This window comes from Toxotes jaculatrix, chromosome 11, assembly GCF_017976425.1.
Source record: "Toxotes jaculatrix isolate fToxJac2 chromosome 11, fToxJac2.pri, whole genome shotgun sequence".
NCBI lineage: Eukaryota > Metazoa > Chordata > Actinopteri > Toxotidae > Toxotes > Toxotes jaculatrix.
In genome coordinates, this window is record NC_054404.1 from 797121 (window position 1) to 822729 (window position 25609).

The window sequence follows — 25609 nt, forward strand, 5'->3', positions numbered from 1 at the left end:
ACACCTGGGGACACCTGGGGACACCTGGGTCCAGGTTTCACAGATTCAGCTCTTCAGGAAACAGCGCTGTTATCCTGTTGGCTCTCCCGATCCGTCGGTGTGTGTTATTTTAAAATCCTGGAAAATGTACATGATCGAGTTTTACCAAAACAACATGTTATCAGACATGTAGAGCAGAGAACGTCAGAGAGCTGTACGACCCTGTCACAGGATCATAAACTGCTGTGGGTCTGTGACTGTGGGTCTGTGACTGTGGGTCTGTGACTGTGGGTGTGTGACTGTGGGTCTGTGACTGTGAGTCTGTGACTGTGGGTCTGTGACTGTGGGTCTGTGACTGTGGGTCTGTGACTGTGAGTCTGTGACTGTGGCACAGGCTGCAGTGTCTGTGGACTGGACCCCACTACAGTTTCACCTGCAGTCTCTTACACACACACACACACACACACACACACTCTCTCTCCTGTACAGCGTCCTGTGTGTGTCTTTGTCCTCTGCCTCCTCAGTCAGAGATGTGTGAAAAGTGGGTCACAGGTTGGACCTCTTTGTGCCCCTGGGCAAATGAAAAGTGACAGACGCCGCTCCCACATCGTCCGCCCCCCCTCCCCTCTTGGCGCCCACTAATTGTGACATGCTGTTATTAGCGCTGCGCAGGGCCGGTGCCTGGACAAATAATTTGGTATTTAGTCGGACGGTTGGAAGCCTCCGCTGGGCCAGCAGGGGTCACCGGGTCAAAACGTGATGAAGCTGAGGGGGGAGGGAGCAAGGGGAGAACCGACACCCGACCAAACCACTGTTCTCCATCCCTTCATTTCTACACCTTCTCTTCTGGTGTCTCACACATACAGACACAGTGATGGTCAGTGTCTGGCCTGTGGGTGGGTGAGGGGGGAGGTCGGGGGTCACAGCAGCTTGATGTGATCCCTCTCTTTGTGCAGAGAATGATTAAGTCACAGAGACTCTGACCTGGTGTATTTTGATTATAGCTGCAATGAACTGTTGATTAATCCATTAGTTGATCTTCAGAAAACTCATCAGCAACAATTCTTTGAATCGAATCATCGCTTTATTTTCTGAGCAAAAATGCTTTTGATTCTTTTCTTAGTTGCACATGACAGTAAACTGAATGTCTCTGGGTTTTGGACTGTTGGACAGACAAAAGACATCTAAAACCATCACAGTGAACTGTGAGCAGCAGGCCTTTTTACGGGCAGTGAGTTGATCAGCATTAATTCAGTGGACGGACTCAGACTGGGGGAACTAAGATTAAAAAACAAGATTAATCACAGCAGCTCCTTAAAAAAAGTATTGAAAAGTGTTTTGTTGTGATGCTTGAACGTGTCTGACCCTGTTTGATGTTCTTCAGCTAGATGGACTGTGTGTGTGATGGTATCTGTTCACTGACACACTGTTCACAGCTGACGTTTAACCGACGTTTCTTCTCCTCCTTCAGGGTTTTGGACCCAAAGAGCCAGTGAGACAGAGGAGGACCTGATATTGTGATATCACCCTCTAAACCTCACCCCCATCCTTGTCGTCTCCCTCCTCCATCCCTCCTGCCTGTCCTCCAGTTCTGAGGCCTCCTCAGGCCGGCTCAAGCTCCTGCTGTGGATTAGAGGTTTATCGGGACTGGGCCGTCTCCTCTCAGTCCAACACGCTGACCAGCTGATCAGAAGCTCCCTGATCACGCAGCACGGGGCAGCCTGGGCCCAGATCCGTCTGCTCTCGGTCCGGTCCTGTTGCAGGATGGCAGGTCTCCCGTTCTGTTTGGCTGTGACGGCCGCCGCTCTCCTGCTGACCCTCGGAGCCGACGGTAAGACATTTAAAATCTGGGTTGTGTCTTATTTTGTTTTAATGAATGAACTGAGGAGCACAGGTTCAAAGGTCCTGCCACGTGTTATTATCACTGAGACACTGTGTCCAACACGGTCCAACCCAACAAGAGAAGGGTCAGGGACTGATGGCTGGTTCCATCTTGGACCTGGTTCCCGGTCTGTAAAACTCCTGGACTCATTCAGCTCTGGCACTAACAGATCTCTCATGGAAGCTTCTGGATCTGGATCAGTTAGTTTGTGAGGAATGTTACCATCATAACAATCACCCTCAGTCAGTCTTCAGTATTTTGTGTTCCGGTTGGAACTTCAGGTCGTCAGCGTTCATCAGGCTTCATTAATGTTTGCGTGGATTCGTTTAGCAGCTGCCACTGAACCTGTGGACGATTTCTGGCTTCTGCTGCAACAACAGCTGATCGCAGATCAGAACTCAGACTTAAGTTATAGCTTTAGTTACTGACTAAGTTAATGAGATGCAGTGGTGGGTTTGGACTTAATGGGATTCAGTAAAATGCTGTTGGACTCCATGGTGGATTTCTCCTCTGCTCCATTAGTGGAACAGAGAAGGAAAATGAGACGGTGAGAGCTCGGTCTGTAAAACGTCTCTGCCCAGATGTGCAGCTCAGTCGTGACAGTGTTCCCCTCAGTGTTCAGTCATCTCTGTCAGTAGCTCTGATTAATGCTCCTGCATGGTTCTGTTTCAGCCTGAGAACATGAGGCGCCTTGGCTGCTGAGTTACTCATTAACCCTTTAGTTTGTATGCAGTGAGATAAGCAGCTCTTAGAGACTGACGTTTGCATAAAAAGTCATTATGTCCGTCCTTTGTAATCAACCCCCCCCCCCCCTCCCCCGTGTTCCTCCTGTACACACAGATCTGTATCACAGCCCTTTTGTTAAAGCTGTCGTTAAGTGTTAATTGGGTGATAATGGAGAGACTTTGGAAACTAACCTCAACTCACCTGGTGTGAAAGCTCCAGTTTAACTTCTGAGAAATACTCTCCTCTGTTTGGCTTCAGTCTGCTGCTGAGACCTTCATCCTGTCACCTGTTGAGGAGTTTCTGTGTCGTTCAGTTCAGGTGAAAAGTTTCAGCTTGTTGTGCAGCAAAAAGACCAAAATGGAAAAACAAACATGGTCAGTGGGAGCGATAACACGAGAGGTCACCTTCTGACCTGCCAATCACTGACCTACAAACACACAGGGCAGATAAGAGCAGGGCGGTGCCCACCCACGTCTTACTGACTGTGACGGACTCTTTAACATGTGACACACACACACAGAGCTGCGGAGCGAAGGCAGAAACTCTGTCTTCTTATCAGACTCTGTCCCTCTCTGTCCCTCACATCTTCGCCTCCGTCTGTTGACTTTTGCTTCATTTCTTCTGTATGAAGTTCAGACGCTGGACTCAGACTCATCAGGTGGGTGAAGGATCCAGATGAAGGATCATGTTGATCTGTAGCTGCTGCACGTGGAGATAAGCAGCTTAAAATGTGACATGTCAGTGTTTTGGTCACTGATTCTTTAAGCTGACAACAAGAGGCTAAAATAATCAGTTAGATTTAAATATTTCAATGTTTCTTTGCTTTTTATCTTTTTGCTCACAGCTGTTCTTCCTTCCACTCGCCTGTTGTTCATTTTAAAGTAGTGTATGAACGTTCACAGACAGAACCAAAGCACCTGGTTCTTCCAGTTATTTGTTGTGGGTGAGAGGAGCCAGATTTATCTGAGAGACCTCGGTAAACAGCAGAGTCTGAGCCCCGGAGCTGCAGCACACACTCACGTACCACACCATTAAACGAAGGGTTTCCCCTTTCAGCCCTCAGAAGCTCTCCCTCTCCGTGTCCACCGCTCCTCCCTGCAGGAAGCTGTTGAGATGATTGTTGCCGCTCTCACTTCCTCTCTGCACATTAACCATTTCCTGTATGGCACTGTACGAGCTGTCAGCGGCGCTAAATGCTCCAAACAGCCATTGTTCTCCGGAAATATCCCCCATTCCCTCTGGAGACATTCATCCTTTGAAGCAGGGCTTATTTCCCCTCTCTGGTCACTGAACACGCCGCTGATCTCAGAAAACAGACCAATCCTCACGTCACACGACACGTCACGTTTTTCTTTACTGATTAATCTTCAGATTATTTTCTCAATTCATCAGTAAATTATTTAGCCTATAAAAAGTTGGAAAACAGTAAAACGTTTCTGTCACAGTGTCCCACGTCCAAGGGAGAAACTCAGCGGGGAGTTTCAGAAACAGCCCTGCTGAAAATGTCCTCACAACTCAAGCTCACCTGAACGTACTCTGCAGCTGTGGATGGAAATGTACAGCTGCACTCTGCCCCAGTGAGAGAGCAGAGACACACAAAGGTCTGTGCTGTGCCCGGCCTCAGAGAGGTGACATACCTCGAGCGGGTGGTGGATTTCATAACAGTCGTCTCGATCACGTTTGCTGCTCATCAGCAAGACGACGCTCAGCTGAGACCGAGTCCATTTTGTGTCGTCCTCTCGTGTCGTCCTGCAGAACTGATGACGACTCGTAACGAGAGAAAAGCAGCTTCTCCTCTGCGTCCTGCTCTGTCCAACACAGCCAGGACACAAACTACGCATCAGTCTTTTCTTTCTGATCTCCACGCTCAGACGTGTGATACGTGACTACAGGCCACACACTGACTGTATGTGAGAGGCCACAGACCTGCGACCTTTTGATGACGGGACGCTCTCCTCATCCGCTCGTCCTGAGAGACGTGTTGTGTCTCTTTGCCTTTGTTTCCTCCTTCATTCTCTGTCTCTTCATCCCCTGTTTCCAAGGTCGGAGGAGTGAGCGGAGCAGAGGGAGGTGACACCGATCGTCCTCTCGGGGTTTCAGAGTGGTGGACAGCTGATCCGTCCTCTCTGTCCTCCCTCCTCTCTCCTGTTATCTGTCTGTGTGTGGCGGCGGCAGCAGGCATCACTCAGGATGTGTCGGTGATTCCCTGCAGACTTTAAACTGAGCTGTTTGTGAAGTCAGTTCACTTTAATTCAGGATACTTTAGTTTTCTCTCAGGGGGCGATTTGAGGCAAGAAAGTCTGCAAACACAGGTACACACAATTTAGTCACACGCACAAAAACATTCTAAAAATACACACAATCTGCTGATGTGGTAAATGAGTTGAAATACACAGGGGTTAATGGCAGCGGCCTGTTTGTAGCTGTTTATATCCAACAACAACCAAACCTTTCCTGGTGCTGCTGCTTCACAGTAAAAGCTTTGCGCCCGTGAACCAGCTACATGCTTTTATTGTGAAGAAGTGACAGAGAATGCTGTTAGCAGAGCTCCATTAGCAGTGCTCAGTACAAACAGGCTGCTGTATTTGTTCAGCAGGTGAGTTTGAACACTTACAGGGAGGAAGAGTAAAAAGAGAAAGAGTCGTCCACCATGGAAAGGACACGTTGCTGAAGGATGTTAAATCCATCACTTGTCTCGGTTGAGGAAAGTTAGTGAAGGTGGTTTCAGTGCAGCAGGTGAGGCTCCAGGTGTCAGAGTGAATGTCGCAGTGTTTACAGGTTGTTTGTTTGATTCACCGTACGTGGCGCTGCAGACGGGTGGAGCCTGTTTGTGACTTTCAGACAGCGTCCAACCCGGCTCTCCTTCATACGCACTTCACCTCCTCCGCTGTGCTTCAGCTCCAGCAGCTGGGACACGGCAGGAGGTGGAGCGAGCGCCCTGCAGCCTGCGTTCAGCAGCTCCACCACATTCCTTTCTACCAGCGGTGGAATGTAGCTGTGAACATTCACTCAGCTGCAGAGCGTCACTCTGAGTCTGAACAGTGTTTACTGCTTTCATCTGACAGCAGTAAACACTGAAAACTTTTAGAATATGATGCTTTGTTCCCAACAGCATCATCTCAAGGAACATTTTTAATGAAGAAGAGGAAACATCATGTCAGACGGTGGGATTTATAGATGTTCATCATTTTCATCCAGTGCTGGGCCTGCTGTTTGATTTTCCTCTGCTGCACTGTGGGCTTCGGTTGATCATCTCGTCTTTATTACTCTGCATATTTGTAGACAGTGAGTCATCGCTGACTAACTCGCAGTCATAAAGTTTCTCTGCACGAGAGCGGAGCAGCTAACTTTGTGTCTGCAGACCACACCGACTGAAAACACCCAGAGCTGAGCGTCCACTCTGTCTGTCCCCGCGGCCGGTCAGATGTTCAGACGAGCCGCGGGCTGTTTGGCTGCAGATCAGAGCGATTGATCGGACAGCAGCCGCTGCCGCCGCCGCTGGATCCTCGCGCTGCTGTGTGTAAATAAACAGTCTGGAGAAATGAGGCAGTGCTGTGACTTTAAGAGCACATGGAGTGAGTCTGATTACCCAGCGTGCTCTGTGCCAGACCTCAGTCTCCACTCTGACTGCTGGCACAATTAAGCACACATGTGGATGGACACACACACACACACACAGAAACAGCAGCCATTTCCAGCCTCAGCACACCCCCCTGTCCCTTTCCTTCTCCTTCCCCCTCGCTTCAGTCAGTCATAACTTCAGAGCCAATCAGAGCTGTCCGGGGCTGAGAGGGAGGCGGGACAGCAAGAAACCAGCTGAGAGGTTTTTCAGGTCTAGTGTAAGAACAGGAGGAAGCTGAAGAAGCTGCAGCTCAGAAACAGCCAGCCGCTCTTACAGCAGCTCTCAGGAAAGTGTGTGTGGTTCATGTAGTTTGTGGAAATGAAGTGATTATTGATTATAGATATTAGTTCACCACAGTTGCAACAGTTAGTTGATTAATTGATTAGTCTGTTGACACGAAATGAATCTGCAACTGTTCTGATAACCGATCAGCTGATTAAGTCCTGTTCCAGCTTCTGGAAGAAAAACTGTGACATTTTATAGAGCGAGTGATTGATTGATAGATCGAGAATAACCTGCAGATGAGTCAGTGACGAAAAGCTGCGGGAGCCGAGTCCAGCCTCGGTGCGTGGGTGTGGCTTTAACGTGCCGACTCGGCGCAGAGAGGCGTCGTCCGCTCATCAGAGCGCTGCAGCGAGACGACGTCAGGCGAGTCCTGTTTCTTCTCTGTGTCTGTCCAGCGTGAGTCAGAGTCTGCGTTCCAGACAGTAGAGTCACAGTAGATGTGAGTTAGACTGAGAATGTACTTGCGTTGGTGTGTGACCGACGTGCCCACAGAGACTCACACAGTTTAAAGGACTGTAACCCAGACTGTTTCCTGTAGCTACAATTTACAGAAGTTCCCTAAACACCTCACGTACAGGCGATCTGTAGATGTCCACACTGAGTCACTGCAGCGCACACAGCTGGGACAGGTGTGTGTCCAAGCATCAGGTAGTTTGAAATAAGATAAAACATGTTATTTGGAAGCTTTACCTGTTGAAACAGTGATTTTATCTACCTGGGCAGGTCTTAATCTACCTGGGCGGGGCCTGCTCAGTAAAACATATGTGTAGGAAACACTCCTCCTGGTGGGGGGGAGGGGGGCCGCAGAGACAGACTGACTGTTGCTGTGGCGACCAGGTAGCTCAAAGTGTAGGTGTGCAGGTAGCTCATGTCGAGACATGACAACATGCACGTCAACACACCTCAGAGTTCTTACTCTGAGCTGAGGAGAGAAGGAGAGGGAGGGAGATAGAGGTGAAGGACAGGAGACAAGCAGCAGTAAAGGTGGACTGATAGGAGAGGGATGGACAGAGCGGCGTGAGAAGGCGGAGGGATGGATTCAGACTTCTCCTCCGTGTCTGACCTCTGGATCTGCTCTGAGGAATCTGATTTATCAAACCACAGATCAATCAGTTAGTTTGATTATTTTATTTAATCTGATCATCTGAAGACGAGAGAAACTGCCTCAGCTGCTTTTCACAGCTGTTCCACAAACAATTCATCGCTATGGAAACAATCAGTTCATGTTTCCTCAAACTCCCAGTGAAACACAGACACAGGAAATAAGAAAAAATCTGAATTATAATAAGAATTTGATAAGATGATGATGATGATGATGATGTTACCATGAAGCCTCAGTGATGCCTGAGTGTAATGATAAATGCTGCTCACACTCACAGTGGTGTGATGGTCCCTGCTCAGTATAAATAACCTGATGTCCTTATATGGAGCTTCATCACGTCTCCTCCTCCTCCTCCTCCTCCTCCTCCTCTCTGCCTCCACACACGGTTGTCCTGCTGATAGAGGAGGAATGTCTCACCTCCTGCAGGAGTCACTGATAAATCTGACCTGAGGTCTGCTCTCCAGCTCCGTCCTGTCCCTGAGTCCAGGACCTGAAACCTGAAGCTGCCTTTGCCATCATTAATAATCACTCATTAATAATCACTCATTAATAATCACTCATTAATAATCAGTCTCAGATTCAGACCTTCATCACTTCATCAGAGCAGATTCTGACGGATGAACTGCAAAGGACAAAACACTTTTAATTTAATGTGTGTGATCGACTGTGATGCTGTTTGTGTTGAAAGGTGCTTTTTAAATAAATCTTTACTTATTCAAAATTCAAAATAACTTTATTTATACATAAACACGTCAGTACATAAACAAATAACTGGACAAACGACCAACGTGACACAGACAGGTGACTGATCTCAGTGAGACGGCCTGTGAGACACACACAGGCTCTGACTCGGTTTGTGTGTCTCCATCCAGCTGCAGGTCAGAACCCAGACCACGTCCTGCAGGGGACAGGGGTGAAACCAGAGGCTCGGAGACCAGGGGAGGACTCTACCATCGCGCCTGAGGACGCCGCTCGATTCCTCAGCTGCTACTGCTCCGGACACTGTCCTGAAGACGCCACGAACAACACGTGCCAGTGAGTCGAGACGGCAGAGTAGGACACAGTGGTTTCAGTGTGTGATTCAGCTTCAGTATATTTACACACACAGTAAGAACCGGTACAAACAAACGCAGGTTAGCATGTAAGCAGACATACAAACACACAGCTAACGTGCAGAACAAACACCTCACTGTGCAGGAAATAAAGTGAAGCTTACAGTTTTATCTGAAGCTGATAAAATGCAGGAAAGAAGTTTTTACAGTCACTGGATTGTGCAGTTCCCAGTTCTCCCAGTTCTCCCAGTTCTCCCAGTTCTGTTTAGCTTCACAGCAGCTTTCAGTTCATGTTCTACTTTTCTGACTCACAGCTTCACTGAGGCTTTTTCCAGCTGTTCTCAGAGAAACATCTGTAAAAAGCCTCTGTCTGAATTATTAACATGAATATAACATGAACATGAACACATGAATGATGTGTGTGTTCGTCTCCTCAGGACCAACGGTCAGTGTTTCGCCATCATTGAAGAGGATGAGCACGGAGAAGCCATCCTCACCTCCGGCTGCATGAAGTATGAAGGCTCACACTTCCAGTGCAAGGTACACACACACACACACACACACACACACGTGTCACATATGTCATACACTCAGGTGTGTGTTTACGTGTTTACAGGCACATGACAGACAGAAAATCATGTGTTGTCTCTCAGTGATGAGACGATATTTTAAATTTCAGTTAAACAGTTAAACTCAGTTTGCTTTGAGTTGATCATGTAGCTTGTGTTTGATTGATTGATTGATTGATTGACCGGATGATTGGATGATCGGTTTGATTGACAGGACTCGCCCAAAGCTCAGACCAGGAGGACCATCGAGTGCTGCAACACGGACTTCTGCAACAGAGACCTGCAGCCCACCCTCCCCCCTCAGGCGCCCTCAAGTAACGTTTCCTCTGCCCCGCTGAGCGATTCAGGTGTTCGTCAGGTGAAGGTCAGCCCGACTTAACCTGGTTGTTTTGTTTGTTTTTTCCCTGGGTGTTTGCAGAAGACAGCCCCCACTGGCTCGCCTTCCTCATCTCTATGACGGTCTGCTGCTGCACTCTGATCTGTGTCACCGTGGTCTGTTACTACAGGTAGGACGTCACCTGTACAGTGTCCACAGCACCTTACATGACCTGGCATGATCTAGTTTATTCTCATTCAGCAGGTTTGCAGTCGTTCCTTCTTCCTGTTAGTCTCAGTTAGTTTGTTCATTTCAACACTGAAAAAAGAAAATAAACTTTATTTCTGTAGACGTGTGTGACTCAGAGGCCTTCTGTATAACACACCTGACATTCAGCCACACAACAGGCTTTTAGGCTGCAGAAGAAGAACTGTGGAGTCCTGCAGGTATGGAGGTAAATTCACTCTGACTGTTGTTTCATTATATTTATGTGTGTGTGTGTGTGTGTGTGTGTGTGTGTGTGTGTGTCAGGTATAGGTGGCAGACGGAGCGTCAGCGATATCACAAGGATCTGGAGCAGGAAGTCTTCATTCCTGCTGGAGAGTCACTCAGAGACCTTATTCACCAATCACAGAGCTCCGGCAGCGGCTCCGGGCTCCCCCTGCTGGTAGGAGCACAGTACTGCACGGAGAGGGGACACACACACACAGACACACACACACACACACACACACACATCACAGCATGTTTCGCCTGAGAATCACTGTGAAAAACTGCAGATTAATTTAAAATGATTTTAATGAAAGTGTAGCGTTAAACCTGGTCACAGGTGCTAAACACCATGATACCTGCTGATGATCCAGACGTTTGACCTTTTACTTTTACTCTGAGGAACATTCTGTTTGTAGCTCTGAGCACATTTCACACTTCTGACAAAATATGAGGCTCAAGAAGAAAAGACTTAAATCCTGGTTTTCATAAACCTGAGAAACTGCTCCTCCTGGAATCTGCTCACTTTGTGTCTCCTTCAGGTGCAGAGGACCATCGCCAAGCAGATCCAGATGGTGCGTCAGATCGGTAAAGGCCGGTACGGCGAGGTGTGGCTGGGCCGCTGGAGGGGAGAGAAGGTGGCCGTCAAAGTCTTCTTCACCCGAGAGGAAGCCAGCTGGTTCAGAGAGACGGAGATCTACCAGACCGTCCTGATGAGACACGAGAACATCCTCGGTACCCACCGTTTTCATCGAGCATGTTTGATACCTGGTCCCTGTCGGTCACATGTTAGGCTGTTTGTTTAGATAATGTCCTGAATTCAAAACAAGTTTTCAATATCTGTTTTTGGAAAAAGACTTTTGGGAAAGTTTTCTCCAGACACTGTCAGTCATCAGTGGAGGTCTGACCTGTCAATCATCCCTGCCTCCCTCCCTCAGGCTTCATCGCGGCCGACATTAAAGGTACGGGCGCCTTCACGCAGCTCTTCCTCATCACTGACTTCCACGAGAGCGGCTCTCTGTACGACTACCTGAAGCTGACCACGCTGGACACGCAGGCTCTGCTGCGACTCGCCTACTCCGCCGCCTGCGGCCTCTGTCACCTGCACACCGAGATCTACGGCACGCAGGGCAAGCCGGCCATCGCCCACCGCGACCTGAAGAGCAAGAACATCCTGATCAAGAAGAACGGCACCTGCTGCATCGCCGACCTCGGCCTCGCCGTTAAGTTCAACAGGTGCTTCGTCAGCTGCTGTCGCCGTCGTGTTTTGGTTGTGTAGCACGTTGTGTGTTAGTTGTTGCTGTTTAAATATATATAATTATAATTCTTTATACGCTCCTGGTTTTTGTGTTGCCATAGCGACACTAACGAGGTGGACGTCCCTCTGAGCACCCGGGTGGGGACGAGGCGCTACATGGCCCCCGAGGTCCTGGACGAGAGCCTCAACAAGAACCACTTCCAGGCTTACATCATGGCCGACATGTACAGCTACGGCCTCGTCATCTGGGAGATGGCCAGACGCTGTGTGACCGGAGGTACACGCACGCACGCACACACACACATTAAATATACACACACACATTAAATACACACACACACACAATAAATACACACACACACACACACACATTAAATACACACACAACATCCTCCTGTTTGTGTGTGGTTTAACAAACTGGCTCCACCTGCTGGTGAAACCGTGTCACTTCAGCCTGATCACAGACGTGTCTCAGACGTGTCTCAGTCCTGTCTCAGGCCTGTCTCAGACATGTCTCAGACGTGTCTCAGTCCTGTCTCAGGCCTGTCTCAGGCCTGTCTCAGACCACCTGAGAGGACGGGACAGATGAACAGATAAAAGCGTGAGCTCCTCTGACGGGTCTGTCCGCTTCAGAAAGACAAATAAAGGTTTAGCAGGTGAGTTCACGTCAGTTTTGGTTCCTGTGTCTCTGCTCAGGTATCGTGGAGGACTACCAGCTGCCGTACTATGAGATGGTGCCCTCTGACCCCTCCTACGAAGACATGCTGGAGGTGGTGTGTGTTAAAGGACTTCGACCCACAGTGTCCAACCGCTGGAACAGCGACGAGGTGAGAAGCAGCAACAGACGTCACAGGTGGTTTAATGAGGACGTGTGTGTCAGTGTTACCATGGTGACGGTGAGCTGTTAGCATGTAGCTCCTGGCTGACAGGTTATGTCACAGAGGAGGGAGGTGTTATTCACTGGTCTGTGTAACAGGACTTCCTGTCCTGAGTGTGTGTGTGTGTCTAACGGCGTGTGTGTTGTCGGTGTTTCCGCAGTGCCTTCGGGCCATGCTGAAGCTGATGTCAGAGTGCTGGGCTCATAACCCCGCCTCCCGCCTCACCATCCTCAGAGTCAAGAAAACGCTCGCCAAGATGGTGGAGTCCCAGGACATCAAGATCTGACCTTCCTCTTCATCATCCTCGTCCCGCCTCCGCCGCCAGATTCACCTGAATTTGCTCGACCTGACCTGGACCGGATCAGACCGGATCAGACCGGATCGGCTTCCCCAGGCTCACCCTTTGTCAGGAGGAGGAGGATCTGGGAGACAAAAAACTATTTTTAAAAAATGGACCCGTCTCAGGGCTGAACTGTGCGCCGCCTCCTCCTGCTCCTCCTTCCTCCTGCTCCCCCTTCACTCCGTCAGCTGGAAACAAACATGGAGTCCTTCCTCCTCCTCCTTCTCCTCCTCCTCTCTCTGCCGGGTTTGACGCTTTCTGTGAAAGCCAAACAGACGATACGAATAATTTAGATGTCGCCTCCTTGTGGGAGGAGGAGGAGGAGGAGGAGAGGGGGGAGGGTGAGGAGGAGGAGGAGGAGAGGGGGGGAGGCTCTCGATGCTCGTTGTGAATGATTTTTTTTTTTTTTTTTTTCACCCAGCCTTCCTCCTCTTCTGTTTTTATTTCCTCTTCAGGACTGAGTTCTCCTGCCATATTGAAATATATCTCCACTCTTACAGTAGAGTTAATTATAAAAGAAAGTAAGGTACTATTATAACATGTGAATTCTAATGTGTAAATAAATGTTATCGTTAGCTGCCGTTCCTCATAAGAAGATTAAAAAACCAGAACACTATGCTGCAGTGGTGTTGACGTCACCGCGGAGACGTCTGCCGTCCTGTCTGTCTGTCTGTGTCTCTCTGTCCATGTGTCTCTCCACCTGTCTGTCTGTCTGTGTCTCTGTCCGTGTGTCTCTCTCCCTGTCTTTCTGTCTGTCTCTTTCCCTCCCTGTCTGTCTAAGAGAGATTATTGGACCTGCTCTGGAGACAGAGAAAATGTCCCTGGTTGAGTTAAACCTCAGTGGGAGAAGCCGTGAGATCCTGGATCCTTTTCCCACAGAAGGAGAAAGAACCGGTTCTGGTCCCAGAACCTGAATAAAGTCAGAATCCAGACTGAATCTGAAGTGAGACTTTTCAGACGTGTTTGTTCCGTTAAGGCTCAGCCTGTCACAGAAGATGCTTCCTGTTTGTGTCAGTGGTGGGAGAAATAATCTGCTCCTGAATTTAAATAAAAGTAAAAGTTCTGCATCAAAATCCAACTTAAAAAAAACAGGTGTGATCAGTGAAATGTGAACGACTTCCTTCATAATCACAGTTTTCCTCCAGAGGGTCCTGAGTTAAAGTATGAAGTTTTATTTGAACGCTTTACTGAAACTATGAAACCAGGTGATCTGCCATTTCCCGCTGCATCCTGTCAGGTGACTTCGGCTCCATCCACTGACGTTTCCTCTCAGTTCATTTACTCCAAAATAAAATTCACCGTTTGTTGATTCTGCAGTAAAATAAACCTTCAGCACAGTCGGGAAATAATTTCTTTAAATGTTTTGTGTTGGTTTTCTGTCCTCAGCAGCAGGACGACGTGCACGTGCCGGCTCCCTGTGCATGTTCACGGTGTGTGTGTGTGTGTGCGTGCGTGCGTGTGCGCGTGTGCGTGCAGGTGTGTGAAGCTAACCGTTCATTCATAGCTATTTAAGAGCAGTAACTTTAGTGTTTTTCTCTGTAATATGCAAGAAAAGCCCCCCTATAGAATAATCTCGAATATGTAAATCTTCAGTGTTTTTTGTTTTGGTGTTGTTGTTGTTGTTGTTGTTATCGTAGCATCTGGTTCGGTGCCTTATGAGTTTACCAAGGAAAATGAAAAACTCTGTATACAGTCTGTCCAATGTAACGATTTTTAAGTAAATAACCTTATTTTAGTACACAAACTCCCAGCGTGCACTCTGCTTCTTTCACCTGTTCACCTGCTGGTTCCTGTGTTAGCTTGTGGTGCGCGTGTTGCTTTGTTGTCATGTTGTATGGAAGCTCATTTCTGCCCTGACATTATAAACATGTATGATCAGAAATAAGATTAAAAAAAATCTAATGTAATTATGTTTAAAATGATTAAAGAGTAAAATTATTTAATGGAATAAAATTTAGACATTTAGAATTTTGAGTCATCAAAGTTTAAGTTGGGTCTCAAATGTAAAATCTTTAAACTTACTTAAATATAAATTCAGTATTCAGTAACCCCCTAACCCTAACCCTTAAAAAAGTAAATTTTGACTTGTGTCTAAAAATTTAGTGAGGACAGGATTTCAAATTAAATCAGTTTAAGTCATAATTTCATTTCATATTCCAAACATAACTTCCTGTTTTTATTGATTTAAACATGTTTTCTGTTTCCTGGCAGAAAGGAGCTTCTGTACGAATCAGCTGGATAAGACGACAGTGCAGCAGGTCGATGTTTCTCTGCAGCTGTTTCCAGATGTTCAGCTGCTCTGGACAGAAAACTGCTGCTGCTGCGTCTGAAGAACCAGGTGATGCTCGTTTTAAATCAGTTCAGGCTTCAGCTAAAGTTCAGTCAATAATCAATCAGGACTCGATTAAAAGGTGTGTAAACAGGTGTGTTTCTGCTTTCACCTGTAAACAGGACGTGTAGTTTCTGATAATTAACGAGTCCTCGATATCGATCACGTTCAGGTCTGTTGGACTCTGGGAGGGAAACGCAGCGAACTGCTGTTACAGGCAGACGTTTTCCAATCAGGATTCACATCAGCTTGGTTCTTTACTTTTTTAGAGTAGAGCTGCAACAATCAGCTGACTGACAGAAAATTAACCTGCAGCTACAAATTGTTGGTTTGTAAACAGTTTTCTGGCCTCAGTTTCTCAGAGGTGATCAGACTGAAGACATGTTTACTTCAGTATCTCACAGGGAAAATGATTAAGCGCTGAAACTATTTTCACTGATTAGTCAATGAATCAATGAATAATCTTAAAATCTTATTTTAAATCTTTTTAAAACGAGAAAGAAAAACATCAGATAATCACATCTGAGGCTGAAACCAGGGTTTATCCATCGCTTCTGCTTCAAACGTGACTCAGACTTCTGATAGACGATTACAGACAGATGCTCGTTCACTGTCCATCCACTGATTTAGTGCTGATATTAATAATTACCATCAGTGACAGGTGAGTTTTCATGGAGTTAAACCTGAGAGAAAACGCAGAGTCTCTGAGATTTGTCAAACATTTTCGTCTTTATTGTTAACGCCCTTCAGTCTGTCCCTGTCTACTTGTCCTCAGGCTTGTTGAAGCAGTAGGTGAGGCAGCACTTCCCGCAGTAGTGACGGTCAAAGTGGCTCGCCATGAAGACACCGGCGCCGCACTCGTCAGCAGGACACTCGCGCCTCAGCCGGTGGATTTTACCGTTCTCATCCACCTGCACAGAGAGAAAAAGTCAAACTGCTGCAGCAAAACTCGAAAGAAAGGTTTGTTCAGACTCGACGCTCGAGCCGACAGCTCTCAGCAGGAGAAACTGAGGAGTTTGTACCTTGTAATATTTGAGCACAGCGAGTTTGACCTTCTTCCTCTTGTGCTTGTTCTTCTTGGGGGTGGTGTAGGACTTCTTCTTCCTCTTCTTGGCACCACCACGCAGCCTCAGCACCAAGTGCAGGGTGGACTCCTGAGACGAGCAGATATTAAACGTTAATGTTCAGCAGACAGACACAGGTGAGCAGGTACAGGCTGCAGCTGCTCCCTCTCCTCTGCTCACCTTCTGGATGTTGTAGTCGGACAGTGTGCGTCCGTCCTCCAGCTGCTTTCCAGCGAAGATCAGCCTCTGCTGGTCGGGAGGGATTCCTGCAGAGAAGAAAACCCAGATATCAACACCAGCACTGGAGCGGGCGGGTCCATAAACCCAGTCTGCATCTGACAGCTAGAAATCAGGCTGAGCTTTAAAACTTTACTGCACTGATTTTGCTTCAGCAGCTACAGGTGAGTAAACACTGCAGGACACAGCTGTAACAGATTTACTGTCTTTAATCTGACAGTCAGCTTATATATAAAACAATAACTCAAACTTTCATCAATTATTTCTATTTAATCCAACAGTGACGCTCTAAATGTCTCGACTCAAAGACGATGGACGAAACAAAACCCAAAACATTCGTCTCCTCAGTAAAATTATTTCAGTAAACTGAAGCTGAATATTCACTTCATTTAAATAATTATTAAGCTGTGAATAACAGCTGACCAGGAAACTGACCAGAGGGTTTAATGTAGTTTAATGTGATTAAACGAATGAACAGTTAAAATTTTCAGCAAAGCTGCAACTAAACTAGATTTTCATCAATTGTTTTAATATTTATCATAAAACCATTTTTCTAACATAGTAAAAGTGAAAAACAGTGTGTTGTAGTTGGTCACAGCCCAAACTGTCAGTTTAAAACCAGCAAACTCACTAACTCTCAGTAACTACACAGGTCAGATCGATGTTGGGATTAAAAACTTAATATTTCCATCTGTACAGTAACTGAGTAACTGTACTTTACATCACTGCATGAAAACGATCAATCGATTATCAGCACAGTGGATCGATTTTCTATCAACTCACTGGTGCATCTTTACAGTAAACCACAGAACATTTCTCCATTTCTCCTCAGACTCGGTGTTTGTGTAGAAATCAAACTGAGCTCCAGAGAAAACAGCCGTTTGATGAACTCACCCTCTTTGTCCTGGATTTTGGCCTTGACATTTTCAATCGTATCAGAAGGTTCAACCTGTAAAAACAGCGACAGGTGAGGCCGGGACACGATCCTCCACTCAAACCTACCATCACAGCTTGGATACGAGACTCACGCGTTTAGTTTTACTCAGTTATACCCGTTCGCAGTGGCTTTGTGAGGGGAGCTGGGCCGGATCCTGCCGCTGCTGCCTCACACGTGTTTACGCTGCTCTCAGCGACTCACTTAGCCACTTAGCTGCTATCTTATGTTAACGACAGGAGGTGGCAGCCACTTAGCTGAAGTTTGAACACTTACAAGCACCGTAGCAGTTAATATATGGCTAATAAACTTATTAAATGAGGGGTTTGGTCTATTTTAAAAGTTAAGTAAGTAAAACTCTGGCGGCCGCAAAAGCGTCCATCACAGTCCGGCTCACCCACCTCGAGGGTTATAGTCTTCCCCGTGAGGGTTTTGACGAAAATCTGCATCCTGGCGTTTAACCCACCTACGGGAAAAGAAACAGGACTTTAAATGTACTGTCTGTGCTGACTCTGGATCTGAAAGGTCGTTATTAAGTGAGAATAATCGGTTAAAACGCAGAGAGCAGTCTTACCACCGGTTCACTCCTAATGGCGGATCATGAGAAGAGGGCTTTCGGTTCGAGCGACGGGGTTTTCTGCACGCGTTTGCACGGGGTAGGTACCCGTTACAGCGCCTGATCAAAAACACCTCTGAAAAATTCGGTTCTGTCGTCGATTAGCGGTTTTTTTGTGTGTGTAGCTGTTTAAGTATTAACTATAACCAAACGTTTATATTACAAGCATATGAGTGTATTAATAAAAAAACAAAAAAAATCTCCATGCTGTAAGTTTCACGGTAACCATAGCAACACAATTGTTTGCAAATGGCCTCTCGGCATAAGCTTTGAAAATTAAAATATGAGTGAATAACAATGTCTGAGCCACAAACGTCCAACTGTTCATCTTCAAGAAAAGAAGCGAGACATTCAACGCCCGACATTTTGATCTCTGAGAGCGATGAGAGGTTTTTTCAGTCTCTGGATGAGTTTATCGAACATGAGAAACGGTTCCTGCGGAGTCCAGAGGACGGTCCGGACGAGCTCCGGTACATTATCTACCGCTCCGTGTTTAATAAGGTGATCGATGAGACCGAACCTGAGACAGAACAACGGGACGAACGCATAAAAATATTCAATTACAGTTCAGCATTAAACAAAACGAATCCTGTGTCTGTCCTGATGTTTTTTCTGACAGGTGATTTCCCGATCCACGGACTATAAGAGACTCCTGCTGACCATAAAGTCTGAGTATGACGATGCCATCAGGGAGCTGCAGCGGAGGGAGGATGGAGTCCGGGCGGCTCAGCGAACTCAGGCGGCCGCGGCATCGCATCCAAAATCCCTGACTACCTGCCGGAGACGAGCCGACCAGCTGAGGGACAGGTGTGACCAGTCAGAGTTTAGATCTTAGAGAGTAGTAGTAGTCCCAGGCGCTGGTGGAGACCAAACACAGAGCTAAAAGAGAGGGAGCAGTGGACTGAGAGTCCTCAGGTGGACTCAGAGACCACTCCAGATGAAGGATCAGTTTGATCTGTAGCTGCTGGATGTTGGAATCAACCTGTGTGTTTCTTTCCAGAATCTCTGACCTTCAGAGGGAAACATCCAAACTTCAGGAGGAGATCAAGAGACAGAAATCATCTAAAGAGCAGAGCACATGGATACCTGGTACCACCAACACTGATTTCTTAAAGTGTGTTATGGGCTGTATATTGGAAATGTGCCGAAAATGGGATTCTGCATTTTGCAGCTGATATGGTTTGTGTTCCCTCTGTCTGGTCTCTCAGGTTTGACAGTGGCTGAGTCTGAGGATCCTGAGATTCTGGACAGACACCTGAAGCATCTTGAGGCCCAGAGAGCTGCTTTACTGGACAGAAAGAGTCTCTGCGTCTCTCTGGAGGTCAAAGCTGAGCTGGATGCCAAGCTGCAGATCGTCAAGTGCCACAGAGACCAGCTGAGCACCGAGAACTACCGACTGAAAGTTCTGTAAGAGCAGAGACACTGAAGCTGCTGCTGTCTCTGCCTGACTGATCTCAGAAATATTTAAACACCTGCTTTAAGATGAAGACATGAAAGTGTCGGGTTGAATAAACCAAGTCAGGAAGGCGTCCATCTTTGACCTCTTTTAAACACACTGTCAGATTTTAATAGATCTACAGTAAATCAATGGAACTTTTTAAAGAGTGGATACTAGTTTAATTTCAGTGATTGACTAGAAATTGTCCCTTTAGTTAAAGTATAAGACAGAATATCTCCAGGCCCCCCCCAAAAAATAAGGCCAAAGTAAAGTTCTGAAATTTACAGACATTTTAAATCTTGTCTCTGGGTTCACACAAAAACAGGGTTTTAAAACTTAAATGTTTCATGTCCACATTATTTCAGTCCACCAAGCTTTTTTTCTTTCTGTCTGTCTCCAGATACAAACGTCTGAGGTTTGTGTCCAACCGTCTGTCCAGCTGGGAGGAGGAGGAGGGGCAGCAGGTTACTGTGGAGGAACTGCTGGGTTCCACACTGGAGAACATCAGACAGACCGGCTGTGAGACGCTGCTGCAATCGAAAGACTTGTGAATTTAACAAAATAATGTGGGGACAGGGAGTTTCAGCTTCCTGCTCGGAAACTCCCCGTGTTCTTTTATGTCTTCAACAAATCTTCATAAGTGATTTTGTGCAATTTATTAATGATAATTTATCAAAATCTGCTCTGATATTTCAGTATGAAGGAATTCTGATGTTACAGGAGTTTATCAGTATTTAAACACCTCCTCCTGTTTATTCTGCAGTGACGGACGACGACAGTCGCAGCATTGATGCTGAGCTGTTTGAGGAGGAAGAGCCGACTGGAGTCAATGAGTCCGAGCTCCTGACAGATTACCTGGACAGGTGCGGCGTTCACAGACACGTTGTGATGAGCTCGTGTGATCTCTGTCTGAATCTTCCCGCCTCCTCTCCTCAGGTTTATTGGGCTCTTCCAGTTGGCTCAGTATGAGGAAGCTGCTCTCATCGCAGCCAGATCTCCTCGAGGAGTCCTGAGGAACCTCGACACCATGGAGATGTTTAAAGGTCTGTTCCGCTCTTTTATCTGAAGTTTTGATAAGATGATGTGTTTCTTCGTGAGCTCTTAGTCATTCTGGGTTTTTCATATTTGCTGATAACTTTGCTCAAAAACCTGTTTATAGTTTAAATTATGGGACGTGTCTTCTTGTACACCTGTCTCTGTCCCTGTCTTCTCCTCCCAGGTGTGACGGCCCCCCCGGGGTCGGTCCCCCCTCTCCTCCTGTTCTTCCAGGCCCTGCTGGTCACCGTCCCGGCCGGTGTTGAACTGTCGGCTCCTCTGTCCCTGCAGTGCGTCCTCGTTGCCCTGCAGCACGGCGCCTCTCAGCTCATCACCCACGCTGTTACCAACAACAAGTAAACACAACAACAACAATCAGTCAGTGTAAACTGTTTGTGTCGCTGATGGTGTTTCAAGTCTTTATCTTCTCAGACTGACCTTCTCTGAGCACCTGGGTGACGTCCTTACTGAGCATGCTCAGAAAAACCCCAGCTTGGCCGACCTGTGTCTGGCGTTGGCCACAGTTGTCTACGAGGCTTGCGGCCTGGACAGAAAGGTCGCACTGAGCATGTGCAGGAGAGGCCTCATCCACAGCGCCGCCGAGTTCATGACCCACAGCAAGGACCTCACAGCTGGTGTGTGTGTTGTGTGTGTGTGTGTGTGTTCTTACATATCTCACAAATTAATCAGTGTGTGTGTGTGTGTGTCTCTCTGTCTCTCTCTCTCAGAGGACTGTATTTGGGTTCTGTGTCGCTCGCCCAGCCTCTCCCTCCTCCAGCTGCTGACGGGCCCTCGGTGGGGCCGGGCTGCCTTCTTGTCAGTGGGCAGGGCCTGTTCCAGTCTGCTGTCCGACCCTCAGCAGGGCAAGTTAGCGCTGCAGCTCCTGGACAGCTTCGTGAGCCAAGGACCAGGTGCGTCGACCGACAGGTCGTCAGAGCCAATCGGCACAGAGCCAAACACAGTCCTGCAGCTTCACCAGCTCCCAGCAGAACAGCTGTTGTTGTTGTTGTTGTTTGTGCAGGTTTGTGAGTTTCGAGCAGCTGATTAAGTGATGCAGAGCAGTTTTGGTGCTGATTTTGGCACGAAAACATGTTAAAACCTCCTCAGCTGACACGTCTAGATAAAGACTTTACAAATCCTGATGGGAAATCTCAGCATCACAGGAGGAAAGTGGCGCGTGGATCACAAAACAAAACCGGGAAAGAAAAGAAAATACAACCCCAATTCCAAAAACGTCGGGACGCTGTGTAAAACGTAAAGAAAAACAGAATGCAATGATTTGCAAACCTCATAAACAAATATTTAATTCCCAATAAAACATAAAGAACAGAGACATTTTAGCATTTTGTGGAAAATATTTGCTCATTTTGACTTTGATGGCAGCAACACAGCTGGAACAGGCCGATGTTTAGCTTTATGTAGCATCCCCTCTTCTTTTAACAACTGTCTGTAAACATCTGGGAAATGAGGAGACCAGTTGCTGGAGTTTGAGGAGAGGAATGTTGTCCCGTTCTTGTCTGATGCAGGACCGGGTGACCCCAGGTGACCCCGGTGTGTCTTTGTCCTCTCAGGGGTTTTACAGGACGCTATCTTGGAGGACGACGGCTCTTCAGTGGATATTTGGATCGACGTTGCATCTCTGTGCTCTGAGCTAAACCGGGCCGACCTGAGCCAGGCCGTCCTGTCCGTCTTGTTGGACCAGGGCGGGACCAGAGTCCTGTCCCCAGATCTGGAGGGAGCCCGACTCATGGAACATGTCTTCCTGTGAAAACTGAACCTGAAGGTCCTCACACAGGTAGATTAATGACTCCAAACCACTGTTATGAACCTCTGCCTCACCTTTGTGACCTTTAAGGTCAGTGAGCTCACTCAGGTAAAAAATCAGAAACAGTGACGGCTGATGACCAGCAGGTGGCGACCAGACTCACAAACTGCAGAGAGAGTTTGGATCATTTGGTGCTGATCACTCACATGGTTTTGGAAACTGTGTTGGTCTGTAAGGTACGAGGTGATAAGGTCCCTATGAGCTGGTGATGAAATGGGAACCGACAGATATTTGTTTGAAAAAAGATGATTGACCCTTTTCATTGATGAAATCGCCTCAATGGAAAAACTGACTCATAACTTGAGACAACAAGAAAAACAACTGGAAGAAAAATGGGAGAAACGTTATGAAAGACTCAGCATGTGGACGTCAGTGATGAGGACGGAGAGCTGAGCGTTTGGTCCAGTGTCTTCCAGCTGTGAACCTGAACCTGTTCATTCCTATCTTAGCTGTAATCTGCTGAGCACACAGTGCTAACTGTCCTGGGATCTGAATGCTGTCCCTCTAACATCGTCCACTTCCTGTTTGTATCATGTTTTACGTGCTGCATGTCCTTCTCCTCCTCTCCTCCATCCCCAGCTGTCCGATCTTCCTCCTCTTCCTCCTCTCACCCAGCCCGGCCCTCAGCAGGAGGGTCCCCCATATGAGCCGGGTTCACAGGGAGCTGTTTCTGCTGATCTGGGGTCAGACTCTGGGTCTGTGTTTGACTGTGGACGGAGCTGTATGAATAAAATAACACTGAATTGAACTGAGCTGTTTTCAGTGAGCTGGGAAACAGTCTCCAGGTCGACATGTTGATAAATACTGTAAATTCATTTCTTACAGTTACACATTGGAAATCATTCTTATTTATCAACAGTTATTTTCTTTGTGTGGTATCGACAGGCTCCAGCCTCTGCAGCAGAGGTTTCCCTCCAGAGCACCGCCAGTTTCCCGCCATCCTTCGTGCCTCATCTCCTGTTTGATTCAGTTCTTCAGTGGACTGAACTCCCGGATCTGAGTCTGGGTCAGACTCACAGCTGTACGAGAATCCACGGAGGTGTTCAGGGTCAGTAACAACTGGAAAGGCCACGCTTATGAGAAATTCAGAATTTTCCTTTAATGTGAAGCTGAAGTCTGTGCTGGAAAGCACTTTTCACATTATCCTTTAGTTTTTATTTACTTTTTATTTATTTTATTAAAAAAAGGTTGTCAGTGAATGTTTTCCTTCAGTTTTTATTGATGAACACTGTGTGAGTCTGTGGAGGGTTTCCATCTCAAACCTAAGATGAAACCTCAGATTAACCTTTAATCTGACTTTAACCTAAACCCAGCTCAACCTCACTCTGGATCAGTAACCCTACAGGCTCTGTGAAGACTCAGAATGTCCTCATAAGAGTAGTAACTGTCTTTAGTCCTCACAAGTCCAACACACACACACACACACACACACTCCGTCGGTCAAACAGAGCAGCCATTGTCAGCGTAGGCCTCAATCTGAGTCACATCACAGTGAATGAAGTCGCATACACACTGAACAAACACACTCCCACAAGTCTGTAAACAAAGCCAACTGTTTACCCAGCATTCTAAGGTTGTGTGAAGACTGAGTCCAGTACAGACCAAAATACCCCTGAGGTGGGACCACCAAGGCCTGGGAGTCCCTGAGGAGGAACAGTGGACTAATCCTGAGTCACTGATGCTTCAGCAGCATTTTCCTAAGTTTCAAATCTGTTTTTATGTAAAACGGTCTGAGAAATAATTCCCTCAGATATGTTATAGAGTAAGACCCATTAACACTTGGTATTTCCCTCTGAATTTTTGTGGAGCAGAAGTTTAAAGTGGCAGAAAATAAAACTAAAATTATAGGAAGCAAAGTGTTAGAAAGGACGAGGGAGACGATGGAGATGATGAGAGGAGGGAGAAAGATTCAGTGCTGACTCACAACCGCCTGGCTCTGTCACAGCATATTGATCTCCTGCAGTGTGTGTGTGTGTGTGTGTGTGTGATGCTGGCCCAGCATGACACAGCTTCTTTGACTTTCTATCACCTTCTCTCAAACCCCATCGTTTCTCCCAGGATATTAAAGCAGGCAGGTTCACAGTGTTTCAGGTCTGTATTACACAGCATTTTCATTTTCTGTACAACTGTGGTCTGCTGCCTGAGTGTTTATAACACACACACACACACACACACACACCTTGCCAGACTTAATCTCTATCTGTCTCCTCCCCAGGAACTCATGACTGAGCGTATTACATCAGGAATGGGCAACTGGGGTGTGTACATGTGTGTGTGTGTGTGTCTGTGTGTGTGTGTGTGTGTGTCTGTGTGTGTCTGTGTGTGTTGATCCCAGTTGATATTTCCATTATGGATTAAAGGTCTTGTTGCTGTTGGTTTGGTGGAAAATATTGTGCAGAGCTGCCACAAGCCTGATGGAGAGATATTTCTGTGGTGGGGCGAGGCATGGTGAGGAGTGTGTGTGTGTGTGTGTTATAATAGCTAATGCATAATTTATACGGGCAGTTATATTCTGTATTGTTGTTTTATTATTATTATTATAATCTGTTGCTCGTCTTCGCTCTGTAACGTGACTGGAGGTAGTGAACATGTCCATCACTGTGTCATGGTGACGTCGTCAGGTGTCCAAACACACTCAGTGTCCAGTCATTTCCTCAGTGGAAGACGTGGTTTGGTTTGGTTCAGGGTCACAGAGCTGTCAGCGTGTCCTCACACTCTCAGTGTAGAACCTTTCACTCAAAGATCTGAGAACAACTGTCGCTGTTTGTGCCTCCTGACATTAGTGTTATTGGTTTATTTTGTTGTTCTAATTCATTTTTATGATGTTTTCATCTTTGCTGTCGAGTTTATTTTGTTAATTGAAGCGTAAGCGACATGTGAACATGGTAGAAAACTTCATTCATGGCATCTGCAGTGAGACAGAGGTTCACTGAGCCTTCAGTCTGCTCGGCGAGCGTCACCCTGACGACAGCTGTCAGAGCAGCTGCCTCCATCCTCAGCCTCCCTGCTGGACCACTTGCTGCGGTTTGTAAAGTTTCCAGGTGTTAAACAGTGGTGGAACGTAACTAAATACATTTACTCAGGTAGTGTGAATGAAGTTTGTGACGGTTTCTTAAAAAAACTCAAACACTGAGTTGGGCTGGCTGGATGTACCCCCCCCCACACACACACACACACACACCCCCGGGTATTTCTCACACATTATCATATGTTGTCCTGCTCTAGCTCTGAAACAGCCATATATACTCACAGACACATATATTCATGTTATATATAGACTCCAGCCCCCTCCTGTGTAACTCCAGACCTCAGACTGAAGCCCAGTTCAGCGCCCTGCTCCTCTGAAGCTTCACACAATTTTCTCTGAAGAAACTTTATTGATCTCTGTGGTTGTTCAGAAGCAGAGAACACAATATAACTACACAACAAGGTGAAGTGTTTACCTGAAAAGTAACCAGACGTCACAGCTGTTAGACAGACTAAATGTTGTGGAGGAGAACAAGTGGAACACAGCTCAGTTTTAAGGTTCTTTAAACCTGCTTCACTGAATCACAGTAAGAGAGTAACTGGACTTTGCACCGCAGAGACAAAGGAGTGAGCTGGAGTTATGTAATGATGGCCCTGCTGGAGCTG

At 46.9% G+C, this 25609-nt stretch overlaps 3 protein-coding genes across 3 annotated transcripts in view; 2 read left to right on the forward strand and 1 right to left on the reverse strand.

Moving 5' to 3' along the window:
* Positions 1-12652, forward strand: part of bmpr1aa (bone morphogenetic protein receptor, type IAa) — a 37840-nt gene extending 25188 nt beyond the window's left edge. Inside the window, exons 3-13 of the mRNA XM_041049255.1 lie at positions 1451-1810; positions 8469-8631; positions 9086-9188; positions 9432-9531; positions 9636-9723; positions 10065-10200; positions 10565-10757; positions 10961-11258; positions 11382-11557; positions 11977-12107; positions 12319-12652. Of these exons, the coding sequence (XP_040905189.1) occupies positions 1744-1810; positions 8469-8631; positions 9086-9188; positions 9432-9531; positions 9636-9723; positions 10065-10200; positions 10565-10757; positions 10961-11258; positions 11382-11557; positions 11977-12107; positions 12319-12444 (1581 nt within the window). The 5' untranslated portion in view covers positions 1451-1743 and the 3' untranslated portion in view covers positions 12445-12652. The remainder of the gene's footprint in view (positions 1-1450; positions 1811-8468; positions 8632-9085; positions 9189-9431; positions 9532-9635; positions 9724-10064; positions 10201-10564; positions 10758-10960; positions 11259-11381; positions 11558-11976; positions 12108-12318) is intronic.
* On the forward strand, positions 12509-22926 carry LOC121189885 (clathrin heavy chain linker domain-containing protein 1-like; the record flags this gene model as incomplete). The annotated part of the gene is made up of 13 exons (XM_041050361.1): positions 12509-12861; positions 18137-18179; positions 18298-18485; positions 18679-18767; positions 18887-19085; positions 19517-19635; positions 19880-19979; positions 20053-20159; positions 20336-20507; positions 20584-20786; positions 20880-21062; positions 21723-21946; positions 22862-22926. Coding segments are annotated over 12 exons (1953 nt in total), but the record flags the coding sequence as incomplete, so codon positions are not given.
* Positions 15538-17715, reverse strand: rps27a (ribosomal protein S27a). The gene is made up of 6 exons (XM_041049256.1): positions 17637-17715; positions 17464-17528; positions 17023-17077; positions 16072-16157; positions 15850-15981; positions 15538-15738 (listed from the first exon to the last, which is right to left on the reverse strand). The coding sequence occupies exons 2-6, from the start codon at positions 17509-17511 to the stop codon at positions 15589-15591; spliced, it is 471 nt and encodes a 156-aa protein (XP_040905190.1). The 5' UTR covers positions 17512-17528; positions 17637-17715; the 3' UTR covers positions 15538-15588.
* Positions 22927-25609: the final 2683 nt, after the last annotated feature.

What these genes read in the sequence shown, in the direction of transcription:
- rps27a (XM_041049256.1), bottom strand. Translation starts at nt 17,511, where the DNA reads ATGCAGATTTTCGTCAAAACCCTCACGGGGAAGACTATAACCCTCGAG. An exon ending in CCGACTACAACATCCAGAAG is followed by an intron (nt 15,982 to 16,071) that starts GTGAGCAGAGGA and finishes TGCTCGTCTCAG; the next exon opens with GAGTCCACCCTGCACTTGGT. An exon ending in CTGTGCTCAAATATTACAAG is followed by an intron (nt 15,739 to 15,849) that starts GTACAAACTCCT and finishes CTCTCTGTGCAG; the next exon opens with GTGGATGAGAACGGTAAAAT.